The 18,435-nt window shown below is 42.3% G+C and overlaps 1 protein-coding gene across 15 annotated transcripts in view; it reads right to left on the bottom strand.

Annotated features, from left to right (window-relative positions):
- The window catches only part of fkbp10a (FKBP prolyl isomerase 10a), a 131,863-nt gene that overhangs the window by 100,613 nt on the left and 12,815 nt on the right, over positions 1 to 18,435 (bottom strand). For 11 of the 15 annotated variants that reach the window (XR_012395001.1, XR_012395002.1, XR_012395003.1 and 8 more), the window contains exons 2-4: positions 17,954 to 18,102; positions 1,413 to 1,602; positions 253 to 398 (exon numbers count right to left, since the gene is read on the bottom strand). Coding sequence is in view for 9 of the 15 variants with exons in the window: in XM_073931624.1 (XP_073787725.1) it covers positions 253 to 398; positions 1,413 to 1,602; positions 17,954 to 18,102 (485 nt within the window). In the remaining 6 variants the exon portion in view is untranslated. The remainder of the gene's footprint in view (positions 1 to 252; positions 399 to 1,412; positions 1,603 to 17,953; positions 18,103 to 18,435) is intronic. The other 4 variants (XM_073931629.1, XM_073931628.1, XM_073931630.1 and 1 more) reach the window with 1 other exon arrangement.

Genomic DNA, 18,435 nt, shown 5'->3' with positions numbered 1-18,435 from the left:
TATATATTTCCCAAGTGATGTTTAAGGAAGGAATGTTTTTCCAACACATATTTTAAAACACCCATAATTTAAAAACTCCCACATTTAATAATGCATAATAACCCTAGATCAATATTTTCAAACAAGCAATTAAACAATAAACAACAGAGTCTAATAATTTTGCCTACAACCACATGCAAATTGTGGTTGAAGTGGTTGCAAATTTTCTTCAAAATAGTAAATCATATAAATTATGAATCCAACAAATTTTACCATATCCTTTATCACCATAAGCCAAGAATGGTGGAATAATAATTGATCTTCTCTCTCCCACACACATGCCAGTAATGCCTTCCTCTATGCCTTTGATGAGACTGCCTGACCCAACATATGTGTCGTATGTTGTGTTTTGAAGATAGCTGTGAAAAGTATTTACAGAAATTATAATAAATAACTATAAATGATGTAATAAATAAATAAAAACAAGAGAAACAAAAAATATGACAGGGGGTCTGGTTCCCCTAAATGCTCACAGACATGGGACATAAGTGAATTAGATAAACTAAACTGACCATAGTGTATGAATGTGTGTTTATTTGTGATTCCCAGCATTGGGAATTCATAAGTTAATATACCCACATTGGGTTGTGAAGGCAACACATAAAACATATGCCAGACATATGTGGTTTATTCTACAGTGGCGACCCCCGAAGGGACTTAGCCAATGCATTTATACTTATTTAAAAATCAAGTATTCTTTTGTTCTTTGACAAGTTAAATTTACTAGGGTAAATTATTGCTTAATCTCTTAAAGTCAAGTGCTATATTTGGTTTTCCGCCTGAATTTTACCTACCTAAATTCACATGCAGAGGTGTAAATGCACAAGTTTGGTATCGTTTTTAAGAAAACCCATAGAATTTTCATATAACACTGTTGAAAATGATTAAAATAATTGTATATGTTGTCTGTGTTATGATAAACACCTTCAAACAAGAGGTGCTTTTTTTGTGAACTATGTGGTCTAGGTTTTTAATTTTGGTGCTTCCTGCACATGTCAGTAATCATAGGAAAATAGAAAAATATCTCTATTGTAATCTATGCAAAAGTTAATCTATTACAATTGATGAGAGAACAGAACCACTTTTGGGGTATTGGACCAGTATGGAGCTCTAAAATTTAAAGAATGCGGAAGTAAATGATGTCACAGACCAGGTGGTGGCTTTGTGGAAAGTGTTTTCCATTATTCTTTAGGGAAATCAACAAAATTACCCCAAGGTCAATTGGATAAAGTTATAGCATTATTGTTTGCTTTTTTTGTGTGAAAAATATTGATATTTTGCCTTAAACGCTTTGAATTCACAATTTCCAAGGATTTTAAGCAATAACTATCATTGATCACTTGAAAATAAGATTTTTTGTCATTTTGGCCCACCTGGACTCAAAAATGTTTCCCACCAACAAAGAACCATTGTAATGATAACGAACAAAGTCAGTAGGCATCACTTTCCGCTTGCACTTCTGCTGTCTGTAAATCGTACGGATTTGAACTTTATCTTCTTTATTCCACAAATCCAGCAAATGCACATCAAACACCAATGTTGTTTCAGGTGGAATCACTGAACCTAAAGAAAAACACCAGAGTTACCCAAGTGGTATAACTGAACCTAGAGAGTGTGTAAATTTTTTAATAGGAGAATGTGTTAGTATAGCCTAATATTATAATACTACAGAGGTAAAAATTCATCAGTTAGAATTATTACCGTGAACATGCATACCTGGATTCAGTGTTCGGTGGTTGGAATGAATGAATGAATGAATGAATGAATGAATGAATGAATGAATGAATGAATCAATGAATGAATCAATGAATGAATCAATCAATCAATCAATCAATCAATCAATCAATCAATCAATCAATCAATCAATAAATCAATCAAAAAGAATTTGACACAAACGAAGAAATGTTACTATCAAATAAATGGTGAAATATAAACATTTATGGTAAATTAAATAAAATTATAAGCATTTGTGAACATTTATTCATTCATTTTACTTTGGCATCGTTCCTTTACTCATCAGGGGCTGCCACAGTGGAAAGAAAGGCCAACTTATGCAGCATATGTTTTACACAGCAGATGCCCTTCCAGCTGCAACCAAGTTCTGGGAAACATTCATACACTCATTCACACACATACTGCAGGTGATCATAACGAAAACATCACCGTTAAAACAGATGAATGAGTAATTTGTTTAAGCATCCAAGCATGACACACACATATAAACGCTGTCCTTTTCATGTGATTGGTGTAACAGTCAAGAATGAAGAATGATAAGTAAAAAAAAAAAAAATAAATAAATAAACATCTAAGTAAACTATATTAAATGGAATTTTTGAAATACTTGATCTATTTTATTTTTAGGTTTGTTATGTTTTATGATATTTTAATTATTATTTATTTTCTTCACTTTTATTTGAAGCTAAAATTTGGAATTCTGACTCTCCCTTTTATTTAAAAATTTGCCAAATACTGGTAATTATTAATTCTTAAAAGTGTAAAAAATATTATTTAAATACATAATTAAACCATTTTCATGAAACATCATAAAACATTTCAAGTAACAATAAATGCCCATTTTAACCTAGATAAAAGATTCATGATAAAATTAATTTAAATTAATAATACAACAAATAATACAACTTGCTAATTGTTTCCCAAAACATAATATTATTTTAATTTCAATATTTGTATGCAAAATTATATGTTGCACGTTATGGGTATAAATTAACTCAAAACAGTTCTCATTTACAAATGGTTCTACAATGTTTTAACAATAATAAAACATTTTGTATTTTAATTTTATACTCTCAGATTTGTTTAGATTTATTTCAGTATAAAATGTAAAAAAAAAAAAGTGTTGGGAATAACCTTGATTTCCAAACATAACAGTGGGATATGCCACTTTTTGGTTGCTATGCTTTTTCAGACAGAAATGGCATAAACCATGAAGGATGGTTTGGAACGGATCATTTTAACATATAGCACAATGTTTAGATATTATTCATTTTTCTGTGGCTATGTGAAAGAAAATCACAATGCAATGTGAAAGGAGCCAAAATCAAATATCCAAAAGGTAACCATTTTGCTACAGAGTCAGAATTTGTGGTAATTAAAGGAAAAGGAAAGTTGCTATTGGGTAAAGATACTGTCATCATACTCGGAGCCCTGAGAATTGGGCCCAACATAGCTACAATCAGTGATGTGGCTAGCTGAATTTGGAAACAGTACCCAGCTCTGTTCAGAGGACTTGGAAAGCTCAATACCAAACAGATTGGCTTACACGTTGATGTAACTGTGACTAGATTAGCTTAACCAATACGCCGAAATCCATTTCAACTGAGAAAAGCAGTAAAACAGAAAATTCAGCAGATTCTAGAATTGGATATCATTGAACCACTGCTGCCACTCCATGGTGAACCCAGTTCTGATTGTTTCAAAGCCTGACAAAGACATTAGAGTATGTTTGGATATGAGGCAGGCATTAATCAGATTGAAGCGCCAACTTATCCAGCATATGTTTTACGCAGCGGATGCCTTTCTAGCTACAACCCAACACGGGGAAACACCCATACACTCTTATATTCACACACATACACTACAGCCATTTTAGCTTATTCAATTCACCTATCCGCTTGTTAAGTGTGACGTCACGTGAAGCGGCTTCCAGGTCCAAGCGCTCAATTCAACTGAATGGGGAGACTCATGAAATGGTAATAACAAACGTTTACAAAGGGATTTAAGGCTTTCGAAAATCACGATCGCAGTATATATATCCATGCCTGTAACATGAAATTAGCTCATTTTATGAATATTAATAATCAACAATAACGGTTTATTCTTAATTATTAATATTCCGGCTTAAGCTTCAGTCAGCTTCAGGTCAAACCAGTCAGGTCAAACCAACATATGATTGTAAATGATCATGCTCGCGCGACCGAGCGGATTCCCAGATTATGAATATTAATTATCAACAATAACAAATTATTGTTAATCATTAATATTCAGGATCAATTTATTGTTAACTTGACCAAACAAACACAAGCAGAGCCGCCGCTCTTCCGAGCGGACTCGGTAATCTATTCATTTAGAAAAAGGGAATTTAATTGCTACTTCTTGTGAAGTAGATTAATCATTCAAAAGTTTTAAACAACTTATAATAGCAAGGCAGGGGAATCTGTATTTCAGTGACATTTTCTCATGAGGCAAACAATACAATTCATTTGATTATAATGGAATTTATTGACTAGTCAGACGTAACGAACAAACAAACGCACAAACATACATTAAACACAAAACAAAGGTAAACCACGTGGAGATATCGGGTCTATAGAACGTGTAACAGCAAAGAGACATAGTAAGGCTAGGAATTATAGATTTCAGGTAAAAGAGTGACAAAACTTTTAGTTCCACACGCACCATTAAGGACCACCAAGGTTATAAAAAACACCTTTTTAATAAAAGGGGCACAGCTTAATCGCATAACTAAAATCACCTGGTTTTTCATGTCTGTAGGTCTCTTTTATGCGTCTCTCTTCCGTCGTGATGAAAACTACTCTTGATGTCCTTTGATGCATGGAGTTCGTAATGCAGTTCGGACGAACACGATCGCAAACTTTAAACTGAATTTTCTTTGCCGGAAAATAAAGAAAGCGTGGCGGGAAAAAGTCCATGCGGCTATGAAGAGCCGTGTGGCCCTTTAAGGGACCACCGTCAATGATGTTCCTTTTTGGGACGTTCTCTTTCTGCCCAGATGTTTGGGGGGAAGTGTGCTTATACCTGCGGGTCACGTGACAACCCGTACAGCATTCTGACCAATGATTTCAGGGGAAAGTTTGCGCGCGAACCTTCCTTTGTCTCTGGGCTGCCCGTATGCAAATTTGAGCGTCCGCCTAAAGCATGCGGACAGGCATTTAATACAGGGCTTTAAAGAATAAAGCAATGCGAGTTATGGTCTCGATCTATGCATCATGTGTTGTAAAATGTCAGCAGAAACCCATCGGTACCAAACATGGGGGGGGGTTGAAAGTACATCAACATAATTTTTCATATCCTTACAATATTTATGCTTTACAAAGGCCTAGATGGAACATGCATACAGGTTATAAGAGAGGTTACACAGGTAAGAAAAGTCAGAAATGAGACATAAAGTTTACAAAACATAACACATTGGTTTTGTGCTGGTTCTGGATTTGATGAGTTCATTTTCTTTCTGTCGGAACAGCCTCGTGGGGGTGTATGTGTGTGTGTGAGTGTATTTGGGCAGGAATGTCTTTAAAGTTTTCCTGCTTATCTATCCAGGCCCCCTGAACAACTTAAGCTGTCACGAAAATCCAGACTTCTTGGAGCCAGGAGTCGTAAAACCGTTCTGTCGGACCGTGATAAAATCAATAAGAAATTTTATCTGTGGACTGTACGCTACATATATCCCCCCTTTGCAACGAAGAAGGTTCGGAGAAAACCTTGTTGGTTGAAATCTAACTTGACGTACAGGATGGGTTGGAGGTGAGTTTCCTTCGACCTCCGTTGCTGGGTCGACGAGTCGTGGCTTAGACTCAAGCAGTTTTGACTTAGTTTCTTCATGCTCTTTCCCCCCTTTCCTGGTTTCACGCAGGAAAGCTTTGAGGGGGAGGTCAGGGGTGCACTTGTCCACTGGTGCTTGCATCTTATTGAATGGTGAGGCCCTTGTTAATGTGTGCTTCCCTGTTGTCGGGAGGCACGGAGTGGTAGTTGTGAGGTTGCAGTGGTCTTCTGGTGAGACTGAGGTACAGGATCGTGGCTGTATCCTGTGTAGAAAAGGAAGAGAGAGAGAGAGAGAGGGAACAGGGGAGAGAGTAGGTGGTGTCTGTGATGACTGTGCTTGGCATTCCACGGTGACACCGGTTGCAGGGTCTCTACCCCCTTTCCTGGCTTGTGGCCCAGTGTTTGTTACTCTGGTTGTGATACGTAGGTTTGAGGGTTGGCTGCTATGCAGCTGAGCGTATTCAACCAGGAGTCTTTGCCCTTCCTGTGTGATGTTGGTAGTGCAGGGTGGGTGCCTCTGTCCAAGTTGTTTACATCATCAGAAGATATGCCATGGTCTGGGCTGTGTCGTCGGTGCTAAGAGACACTCTACCCATTTGGTGTACTGGCATATGAGTTCAAGGGGAAGAGAAAGTGAAGGAGAGAAAAACACACACAAAAAATTGTTGCTCCTTGTGAGCCCATGGAAGTGTCCCGCCCGATCCATCTGGTTGTCTGATCATGAGAGGATGGTTTCTCTGTGTTGCTGTGGTGCTCGGTGAATCAGCGCCCTGGGCATGTTTTGCTGTGTGCAGGGTCAGTACATTGGCGTTACCCCCCTCTGGCTCTGAGGCAGCACGAACTGTGGTGTCGTGGGGTCTTCGGGGACAACCCAAAAATGATTCACACGCACCTGTTTTTCTTAAGATGTAGGAGGTGTTGAGTGACATCTGTGTTGAAGCTGAGGTCAGACAGAAGGATCGGGTGGTAGGTGGGGTGAGTGGTGGAAACAAAACAAAACAACAAGAGACAAAGTAAAGGTAAAAATAAACCTGGTCTGACGTGAGGTGTCAGACGCCTATGTGGTCGCAATGTCGTTTGTCGATATTTGTCGGGCTGGTGAGATTGAATGTGGCAGCTAGGCTAGGCAGGGTTGTTGGCTGCCGGTTACAGCTGCCAGATCTCGCGGTTTTGGTTGGGTGGTGACCATGGTCCACCGTGTGATGCACCTTCTTGGTAAGGGCATCGGTCCAGTCATTCAGGTCCTTGTCAGTGCCTGAAAGTTTGAATTGTTCTTATCTTTTTTTCTGTAGACGACCATGATGTGGTTGTCAGTGTTGTGGTCGCCTACTTGGGAAACAGAAAAGGTGTTGATGTTTCACGGGCTTGTGGTGGGCAGTTCTGAAGCCTTTTGTTTCCCCCCTGGGAGGTGGAACGTGAAACAGAGTCTAGCAAGTTGGAGTCTGCAGCTAAGTGCACTCTTATGTCATGGGCTGCTGTGCTTTGAAGGGTTGCAGTGTTGACTGCCATTTCTCCATACTGCGATGTTTGTGGGAGCATCCATCGACACGGGCTGTGGGCATACCTTGGCACGCATTCTCATCCCAGTCCTTGGAGTACTTGAATGACAGGTTGGCAGAGGTGGCTGGGGTTCCTCCTCTACGGCGTTGCAACTGGTCTGTCAGTTGTACAGTCTTGGTAAACAGCTAGGCTGTTACCCAGCGTGGATTTGTGGCTTAAGGTGTAACGCGTGTCAACACAGTGGCCCTGGGGGGCCATCGGCCGCATGGCCGTACTGGCGTTAGTCTTTATGCCATCCCGGATGTGCTGACTGTTCGGTAACATGACAGGTTGGTGGCAGGTGTCTATGATGGCTTTTGTGCTCCAAAGAAGTTGGAGAATAGCTGTTGAAATGGCACCCACCGTGCAGAGCGATGTTGTTACACAGTCTTGGTATTTGCCTTCTGGCGCAAGGAGTGTCTTACTTGCATATGCCCAGACGTTGTCTCACTTCAATCGTGGCCAGCTGTTGACCTTTCGTCATACAGAAGGACAGCCCTTTTTGACAGGGTGGTCACGGGTCGAGAAGTCTTTGAACAGTTCTTAATGACGTGTCTGGAGTAGTTGCACCCCCTTAGGGTGCCGCTCAGTTCAGAGACCTTGCTAGGCGGTAGTCTTTGCGCTAGCCACAGTCAACTGTTGTAGGCCATGGTCTATCTCCTTTGAGTGGCCAGACACGGTGGTACTTTCATTAAGGATGTCATCAACGTAGATGAGGTTGCCTCTAACATAAGCATCGGGATATGCTTTGTTCAGGAGGGTGTTGCTTTCGGCTGGTGAGTTGGCCTAGCCGACGGGGCACCTAGTGATCGTTTAGTGTCTGTTGTTCAAGGTGAAAGCTAGCTTATGCTGGCCATTTGGATGCACAGGTATTGTCCCGAAGGCGGGGACCACATCAAGCGTTGAGTAGATGGTTGGTCCTTGAGTTCTGGGCACTTCCTGTTCCAGTGGTGTCATTGGCCCTCGTGACAATGCATTTGCTGATTTAGCTTTCTATAGTCAGGCACCCTTTGACCCTGGGCTTGAGGACGGGCCAGATGGGTGCCGAGCAGGTTTTGTTGCATAGCCCGATGTTCTTTTTCCAGCATGGAGTTGGATATTTCCATGTGAAGGTCAGTCGGACTTGCAGTCTAAAGAGTCTTTAGTGAGGGCACCGTTGTAGTTATACAGGATGTGCTGACGTTTGTCGGTTGGCCTCATCCTGCGTGGCCTCAGCATGTCTGTTCAGTTGAGGAAAGTGCCCTGTCTTCATCCATATTAGTGATGGGGTGACGAGTGGCTGGGCACACGGCAAGGAGTTAGTCCTCTGTGAGCTCACTTCTGCCTACCGGTTCTTTGTTTACTGGTAAGACAGACGTGAGTGTGGCGAGTTGGAATGAAACAGTATAGTCTGTGTTTTCCAAGCTCCCCTCTGGTGTTGTTGCATGTAGGGTGAGGCCACTAATTGGCCCAAGAGTTTAAAGTCATGGAACTCGTAGCTGACCAATCATCCCAGTAGGTAGTCTTTGGGGATTTTTATGTCAGTTGCCATGCAGCTATTACACAAGACATATACTGTTCATGAGGACAATTTAATTTAGTGTATGGCTTCCAGGTTGAGGCCCAGTTTTATGCCTTCTGTTGTTGGTTGGAAGAAAAACCCAAGGTGTGGTTTAGAGTTCGGCCTTTCATATGGAGAGCCATATAGAGCACCTGTTTGTATAGGCTGGCACCACAGAGTCTTGTTTGATGATGACAGAGCAGGCCTCTGGCATGGTCTGGCCTGAGTGGGGCTTCTTGAGGGTGATAGCCATCGTTGTTGGCTGTGAGAAGTGTGGGTGCCTATCACCGGTCGTTAAAGGTGTCTATATGCCTGAAGATGTATCAGGCTATTAGCTCTGATGTAAACATTGTGCGGCGGGGCCGTGAGAGTTAGGACGGGATGGGTCAACCATCCGTCGTTCCGATTCAAGTTCAATGTGCAAATGCTGTTGGCAGTTGTCATGTGTGAGAGTTTAGCATTTGGACAGTAGTGTGTATGCTTGTTAGTTGAACACAGGTCTGGGGGTGTGTTCAGGCGGAGTGTCGCACAGTGCGAGGCTGATGGCTGCTGGGTTGTCTGCTCACAGTGCAAGTACAGTGTCATTCACAGTCCGGTTATTCAACATTAAGCCCTTTGAGGCCTGGGGCAGCAAGCGTTGGGGTTGCTAGCTGGTTTGAAGGCTGCAGAGTAGCGACCTTGACCCCGTCTATGTTGTTGAGTTCGGGTTCTCTCGGGTTCCAGCAGTTTCCCGCGACCTCGGTGACCTGACAGTCTGTTGGGATTGACCTGACGGCTGTGAGAGAGTTCTCGCACTTGGGCCCAGATTTTAAAGGGGTTCAAAGTTCGAAAGAGGTTCAAACATATCCAGCGGATCTTTACCATTCAGCAGCAGGTATGTGCCCATTGGCGACGGGTACACGGGGTGCACTGCAGTCATGGGGACAGTCGTTACTTGAATGGGAGCGATGTATGTGAGTTGAACCTCAGTTTGGCTGTATGATTTGCACCATCAGCCTGCCTGGTTGGCATTTAAGTGTTCGTTTTAGTCTCTGAGCTCTTGCTTTGAGTTACTCAAACAGGAAAGATGACATTATTGTGAGGTCTGCTTCCATGCTGACGCGCGTTTTTCATCTTTCTTTCATCTCCACGGTTACAGCCAAGTAGCGCGTTGTTGCCACGCCATTTTGTTCAGGTTCCCCAAGAGTTGAAGTGCAGGGGCCTGAGCAGTTGTTTGTACGCAGGTGTGGCTGGTTGGTGAGCTGTGGCTCGGGAGGTAAACAGACAACCAGACCAGTGTTTCCTGGTACATGAGGTTTCAAGCATGGTGGCACTGGCTGCTTCTTGGGGGAAGCGTGATGCTGCAGTTAGATACACAGTCTTTAGCCTGTGTTGGACTCGCAGTACTCTGCGGGGATGGAGCAGAAAGCAGGTGTTCAGGGGGGTAAATGGTTTTGGACCCCCCTCTAGTCATAAGGAGTCTGGCTTGACTTCCTGTAGGGCCCTTTCAAGCTTTTTAGCAGTTCTGCTGCTCATGACGCCACTGTGCCGTTGTTTGGTGTCAGGTTTTCACCTTTGGCTTTCTCTGGCGTGTAACTAGCTGGATGCTGGTTGCTTGAGCTCCTAGCTACTGCAGGTTGTTCATTCCTTGGTTGCTGTTAGGCTCCTTTTGGGCTGCTTGTGGTGAGTGGCTTGTCCCAGTGTGTCTCTGAGCATCCTGTCTGGTGTTGGGACATGCGCCTTCCTGGCGGTGCTGTCCTCTGCTGGCGGAGAAAGGCTTTAACTCACTGTTGGAAGTCTTGCGGCTGGGAAACAGTAGCGTGCCTTTTAAAGTCAGCTCTGGATGAGACTCTGAGGCAGGGTAGCTTGTAGGTGTTTGACAGTCTTTGTTTTGAACAGATTTTATGAGCTAAACTCTGCCGCTGTTGGGTGGTCAGGTCGTGGGGGCAGGGCAATGCCCGAGTGCGGACTCACCACAGAAAGCAGGTTTTTGGGAGAGAGAGGGTCTGGAAGGTGAACTCCTCCTCGGTCCGTGGCTCATTTCCTGTCTTGAAGTAGGGTTGGTGTGATCGACTGCAGTATGCTTGTGAGGTCTCGTGGCTGTTCTGAGACCCATGGCGACAATCACTCCTTACTCTGACACAGGGTCAGGTAAAACACTCTAGTAAGAGCTTTTGCATCGGCTCGTAATCTGCTTTGATGGCACGGGGCTATTGATTCAGGAAACTTCTTGCCTCACAGCTCGAAGTAATTCTTAGCAGATACAATTTGTCACAGAGAGTGGCACTTGGCCTCGTCTGTGTAAAAGTCAGTGTCTTAGCATTAGGAGTGCGTGTCGTCGCCTCCAGCAGGGTTTGGGGTGAAAGTTGGCATTTCCCTGGCCAGCTGGTTCAAAGTCTTTGGTTGACAGATGGTGTCTGTCGTGGGGGACCCCATTGGAGGGAGTCCTGGCCCTGTGTTGCTGACGGGCGTTGCTGGAATGCTGGCTGGCGGGGCAGTATGAGTTGGATTCACCCCCCTCTGCTGGTCTATCCAGTCTTGGCTTTTGGGGCTGACTGTGGCACTTCCCCTTTCAGGTAGTCACATGGGTTGTAGGAATGTGACAGTTCTGGGTGAACTCTGTCAAGTTCATGCATAAAGTCTTTTAGTTGGGTTCCGTGTTGGAATTTTGCTTGGGCCCTCAGCCGTTGACTTTGGAGGCTTTGACCCGAGCTTCACTGTCTTTAGTTCTGCTCTTTACAATAGTGTTTCAGCTTGTAGCTTTACACTCAGTTCATCTTTGGCTTTCTCTTCTCGTCGCTACTTGTGTGCGTTGTCCGCTTGTAGCTCCATCGGGGCGCGTGTAGTCCGTCCATTTGCTCCAGAAGTTCGGCGTCCTTTTCCCTCGTCGTCTTGCAGGCGTCCTGGGCTTGATGCTCCAGCTGGTTGAGACCCTTTCCTATGGGTCTGGCCGGTGCAAGGGTGAGGTGTGTCAGGGCCCTGGAGAGTTGAGTCTGGGCTTGGCTGTCATGGCTCCGGGCTAGGTCGTTCGCCCTCAGCGGATTAATGCAGACGTCCAGCTGTTCTCTGCTTGGCCGCTGCAGCTCCATGGCGTCTTTGGGCAGGAGGTTGTGGGTTAAACACTTATCCAGGCCTCCAGTTGGTCCAAGTGAGCAGCGAGCTGGGCGCACTTGACATGCTGGTCTGTTGGGTGAGACAGAGATCACAAGGGAGAGAGAGAGAGACCCACATGGCCAAATCGAGTGGATGTTAGCATTGTGCTATATTATTAGTCTGACAGGGTTGTCAGCTAGGGGGGTATGTGCCGGCTAGACGTTGGTCCTTCTAAGGATCCTTTGGGGGCCGGACAATTCGGATGTCGAATTTGGGTGGCTGGATAACAGTTGATATCTACGTACTGCCCTCAAGGCTTTTAGTCATGCGCCAGGCTGTGCAAATTATCAATCAATTATTTAAATCACCCTGGTGGTTCTCAATAGCGTGGTCTCTGAGCAGGTCAAAGTAAATAAAAATAATTAAGTAAATAAAAATAACAGTAACCCAAAAAAACAAAAATGAATAATACTAACGATAAGTTAGACAAAAAGGCACCTTGCTCGGATGAACGAGTGTACAGGGAAAGAAAAATGAAAGAAAATACTAATATGGATATCAGTAAATATGAATAAAAATAAAACTGAAAGGAGGAGGAGAAACGAGGGAGAGAGAGAATAGCAAAACCTATGGGCATGTCTAAAATGTTCGTTTTATAGTCCAGTAGTGGGCTAAGTTTAGACTAGGTTTTACATGCTATTTACACTTGGTGGTGAGTGAAAAGCAATCAGATGAAGGTCGCAAGAGCGTGCTATCTGGCTAGACTTTCCCCAACTCCTACTGCAGTCGCTATCAGATCACTTGCCTATAATGTAACTCGGTTGTGAACTCACACAGCGTAGGCTTTTAGCACAATACGTAGCACTCAAGGAAGTCACTGACCGCCTGGCATGATTCAAAATTGGGTTTTGCCTGATGATTCCGGTGCCGCTCTAGGCCTGTAGAATGAGGTGGCCAATCTCACTCAGGCGGGCACGTGTGTAGAATCATGACAGAGTAATTAACCAAGATTGATCGTATGCCAGTTGACACGGACGGTGCTTCTTGGAGTACGATTGCTGATGCCACTGTGATCCACACAAGCCGGAGTAACAAAACGCCAAGGTATCTAACGCATCCTTCAGCAGGGGTCAGTTATGTCAGACAGATGAACCCAATCTTTTGATCTGCAACCTGAATAACCTGTACGCTTAACCACACAAGCACAGAAGACTCGGGTCCGGATACGGGCAGTACTATGGATCTACTATTCTGGGCGAGCCAGTTGGAGTAGGAATCTTAGTATGCTGTAGTATCTGATGGATAGAGGAGGTTATCACCCTGTGATGGAGGGAGACTAAAGGAAAATTAAATCGGCATAAAAGAATTTAAAAGAATAATCATAATAATCCCCTATAGTTAAAAGCAGTACAGGACGGCTTAGAAAAAGTAGAAAGAGTGCCTTAGTATTCAGGGGTATCTACAAACATTAATGGGTTAGCCCAACATGTTTTGATCAGATGTGGGATCTATAGATTGATAGCTCTAAATTTAGCTTCAGACTAATACTTGCCCTTATATAGTAATACTTTCCCTATAACCTAAGAGGTGAGGGAATAAATAAGACATGAGGAAAAGATGGAGTAAAAAAAAAAAAATCAAAAGGGAAGAAAAATTATGCCTATTAATGATAATAATAGAGATTAAAGGCTATTCCCCAAATAGCAAAACCAACAAAATTAAAATTAAACATGACCTAAGTTTAGAATAGATTATTGGGAACTTGATTAAAAATCAAGTAATAACAAATAAACTGGACAACGGTGTTAAAATGAAAAAGACAGAAGGCAGAAAATTAATTAAAAAAAATTGAAAGTAACAAAATAATTCATAATACCAAAAGAAATAAAAACAGACCAATAATCTATACTTAGGTAACTAAACTATTGTTTGGATAAAATGATAACAGGGAAAATAAAATGCTTAATCGAAATTAAAACAAATTAACTCCAAACTGTTTGACCATTTCAGACCACTTGAGACACAATGGTGGGCGGAACTGATGTGAGAAGAGCAGAGGGAGACAGGGGGAGATGTTTCCGAGTTGCACTTCACATTCAGTTAGCCTTGTGCTAACGTTTGTTAATGTTACAAAATGTGAAGGGTTGGTTTGCTTAAGCATTAGCTGGCGTTAGCCGCTAGCAAGTTGTTACGAGTTACGCTTCGCATCCGGTTAGCCTTGTGCTAACAGTTTGGTAATATTAAGACGCGAAGGGTTAGTTTACTTAAGGCTAGTCGTTAGAAGCTAGCGAGTTGTTTTGCCCTGTGATGTAAGCCGCGTCACACACTCTGCCCCCTGAAGGCGGATCTTATGCTTTGGGGTGGTGACTACGTCATTCATGCATGCGTGCGCGCGCGCACGAGTTACGTGGACGAGGAGTCAATGAGCGCTCGAAGGGTCGTTTTTATCAATGAGTTCTCATTCATAACTTGGTATGCGGCTGACTTCACAAAGGCAAAGCGCGAACCACTAAGATTCGCATAAACGGTCATTATATATCATGTTGCCTTAACATTGATAATAATATTCGACCATTACAATTAGACAAACAAACATAAAATGCGAGACGTCTCTCGAGGCGGTGCACGTTTGTACACAGATTTGGTCCGGACGAACATAACTGAAATATGGGAATTCACATCCATATCAGATTTTGGTACCATTTAAAAACACGCTTATGGTTCTGAGAATTCCTTTCGTCAGAAAGCGGTTAACAGGCAAGCTTGCAGCTCCCAAATACATTAATTTAGAACTGTCCAGCAGTTCTGAAATTAATTTCGCACGGCGGCGAAGCAAAGAGGTTAAACGTTAGGCAGCTAATCTAACAGTTTGAAACCACGGGAGAAATAGGCTAGAGGTTTTCTAGCTAAAAGAAGGCCTTTTAAACGGACAGGTTTGGGGTTTCCAAACTGTCTTACAAGCGCTGAGAGAGGTGTCTTTTCCTCCGACAGGCACACTAATATATTTAAATGATTTGCGGAACGTGCGTCTCAGCAAAATCGATTTAAAATATATATGAACTGCAGTTAAATTTTTTACACTCTACACGGGCAGCTCTCTGCTGTGTTTAGTGAACAGAATGGCTGGAGGAGGCGTTAAGTCCTCCCAGTTTTGAAGAAAGGAAATGCTTCTCGCGGTCCTTTTTTTTTCTTCTATATCGCGCTTAATAAATCACAATGAATTGGAAAGTTTGTTTCAAAGAAAATGTTTGAAAAACTGCCCGCATTCTCCACCAATATATGTAACATGAAATTAGCTCATTTTATGAATATTAATAATCAACAATAACGGTTTATTCTTAATTATTAATATTCCGGCTTAAGCTTCAGTCAGCTTGGTCAAACCAACATATGATTGTAAATGATCATGCTCGCGCGACCGAGCGGATTCCCAGATTATGAATATTAATTATCAACAATAACGAATTATTGTTAATCATTAATATTCCGAATCAATTTATTGTTAATTTGACCAAACAAACACAAGCAGAGCCCCCGCTCTTCCGAGCGGACACGATAATCTATTCATTTAGAAAAAGGGAATTTAATTGCTACTTCTTGTGAAGTAGATTAATCATTCAAAAGTTTTAAACAACTTATAATAGCAAGGCAGGGGAATCTGTATTTCAGTGACATTTTCTCATGAGGCAAACAATACAATTCATTTGATTATAATGGAATTTATTGACTAGTCAGACGTAACGAACAAACAAACAAACGCACAAACATACATTAAACACAAAACAAAGGTAAACCACGTGGAGATATCGGGTCTATAGAACGTGTAACAGCAAAGAGACATAGTAAAGCTAGGAATTATAGATTTCAGGTAAAAGAGTGACAAAACTTTCAGTTCCACACGCACCATTAAGGACCACCAAGGTTATAAAAAACACCTTTTTGATAAAAGGGGCACAGCTTAATCGCATAACTAAAATCACCTGGTTTTTCATGTCTGGAGGTCTCTTTTATGCGTCTCTCTTCCGTCGTGATGAAAACTACTCTTGATGTCCTTTGATGCGTGGAGTTCGTAATGCAGTTCGGACGAACACGATCGCAAACTTTAAACTGAATTTACTTTGCCGGAAAATAAAGAAAGCGTGGCGGGAAAAAGTCCATGCGGCTATGAAGAGCCGTGTGGCCCTTTAAGGGACCACCGTCAATGATGTTCCTTTTTGGGACGTTCTCTTTCTGCCCAGATGTTTGGGGGGAAGTGTGCTTATACCTGCGGGTCACGTGACAACCCGTACAGCATTCTGACCAATGATTTCAGGGGAAAGTTTGCGCGCGAACCTTCCTTTGTCTCTGGGCTGCCCGTATGCAAATTTGAGCGTCCGCCTAAAGCATGCGGACAGGCATTTAATACAGGGCTTTAAAGAATAAAGCAATGCGAGTTATGGTCTCGATCTTTGCATCATGTGTTGTAAAATGTCAGCAGAAACCCATCGGTACCAAACATGGGGGGGGGGGTTGAAAGTACATCAACATAATTTTTCATATCCTTACAATATTTATGCTTTACAAAGGCCTAAATGGAACATGCATACAGGTTATAAGAGAGGTTACACAGGTAAGAAAAGTCAGAAATGAGACACAAAGTTTACAAAACATAACACATTGGTTTTGTGCTGGTTCTGGATTTGATGAGTTCATTTTCTTTCTGTCGGAACAGCCTCGTGGGGGTGTATGTGTGTGTGTGAGTGTATTTGGGCAGGAATGTCTTTAAAGTTTTCCTGCTTATCTATCCAGGCCCCCTGAACAACTTAAGCTGTCACGAAAATCCAGACTTCTTGGAGCCAGGAGTCGTAAAACCGTTCTGTCGGACCGTGATGAAATCAATAAGAAATTTTATCTGTGGACTGTACGCTACACCTAATATCCGATGGCCAGAAAGTGATTATTTGTTTATAAATTGTTACATTTTTGGTATTTGTTAAGCAGCAAGCCCAGAGATTGTTGTGTACACTATGATTTTATATAAAATTAACTTTAATGTGTGATAGGAATAAAATGTGATCATAAACGAATGATTTCTCCACTCAAATGAGTGGCGGAAACAGTATTACATACGTCACAAACACGTCACCACTTAACAAGCGGATAGCGAATGTCTTTGGACTGTGGGGGAAACCGGAGCACCCGAAGGAAACCTGGTGAACATGCAAACTCCACAAAGAAATGTCAACTGGTCCAGCAGGGGCTCGAACCAGCGACCTTCTTGCTGTGAGGCAATTGTGCAACCCACTGTGCCACCATGCTGCCCAGTGGAGAATATATCATATAATATTATCATGCATGTTCCTACGCAAGGGACACATGACCAAATACTACATTCAGTCCTACAGAGGCTAGTGCATTGTGGCCTGATGCTTAATGGGCTGGTGTTCATGAGAATGTTGCTCTTGGAAAAAAAGGTTGGCCCAATGGCTGAGAGGGACTTCAAGATGCAGGCTGAATGTAGCACAGTCTTCTCCTCCATGATACCAGATTTACAGTAGTTATTATAAGGAACCCATTGTTGGATTTGTTTTTAATAATTAAAATGACAAATGTGGGCGATGCAGTAGATAGTACATTCACCTCACAGCAAGAAGGTCGCTGGTTCAAGCCTCGGCTGGGTAAGTTGGCAATTCTGTATGGAGTTTACATATTCTCCCTGTGTTTTCGTGGGTTTCCTCCACATGCTCCGGTTTCGCCCACAGTCCAAAGACATGTGGTAAAGGTGAATTGGGTATGCTAAAATTGACTGTAGTGTATGAGTGTGTGTGAATAATTGTGTGGATGTTTCCCAGTGATGGGTTGCGGCTGGAAAGGCATCCGCTGCATAAAACATATGCTGGACAAGTTGGCGGTTCATTTCGCTGTGGTGACCCCATATTAATAAAGGGACTAATCCGAAAAGAAAATGAATGAATGAAAATGACAAATGTGACAGCGCAAACAAGTAATTAAGCCATTAAACAGTGGGAAGTTGAAGGTTGGGTTTTATGAACTTTCAAAAATATTAAACATTCATGTAGATCAAATGTTCTTATTTTTGATTCATACACATATTCTTACTTTGTCATGACAACATCATGTTTTTGTCATGTAACAAATCCAAACCAGCAATACAGTGAACACATTGAAATTTAATTTAATAATAATTTAAATATATATAACAGAATATGTAGTTGTTAAAAAAATAAATAAAAAAAGGGTTACCAGATCCCAAGACTCCATAAGCAAGGTGAGGAGGTACAGTGATCTTCCTTCGCTCATTAACACACATGCCCTGAACTCCTTTATCCAAACCTGGGATGACTTTTGATTCCACACCCACCTGCCCAATGAATGGAAAACCCTTATTCAGGCTGAGAGAGAGAGAGAAAGAGAGAGAGAGAGAAAGAGAGAGAGATTAAATTCCTGTATGAGAGTACATAGCAATTTCTCATTGCCATTTCCATCTTAAAGTACGTCATGTAGATCTGTTTAAATATTGTGAGGATGTCAGGGGTTAGTTTAGCCTGTTCGTGACTATTTAAATTAAGTTAATTGTGGAGCAAGATAGAATGCATTTGTATTGGCTTTAAATGATGCTGTTCAAGTTTGAATGGTGATTAACACATGAGGCATACTGTTATTGCTTGATATTTTTGCACATTAATGGAGTTGCGATAACTATGAGGTTTGTAAGTTGTGTTTTC

This window comes from Danio rerio, chromosome 19 (assembly GCF_049306965.1).
Source record: "Danio rerio strain Tuebingen ecotype United States chromosome 19, GRCz12tu, whole genome shotgun sequence".
NCBI lineage: Eukaryota > Metazoa > Chordata > Actinopteri > Cypriniformes > Danionidae > Danio > Danio rerio.
The sequence above is the reverse complement of the archived record's forward strand: the minus strand, read 5'-3'. Positions and strand labels throughout refer to the sequence as shown.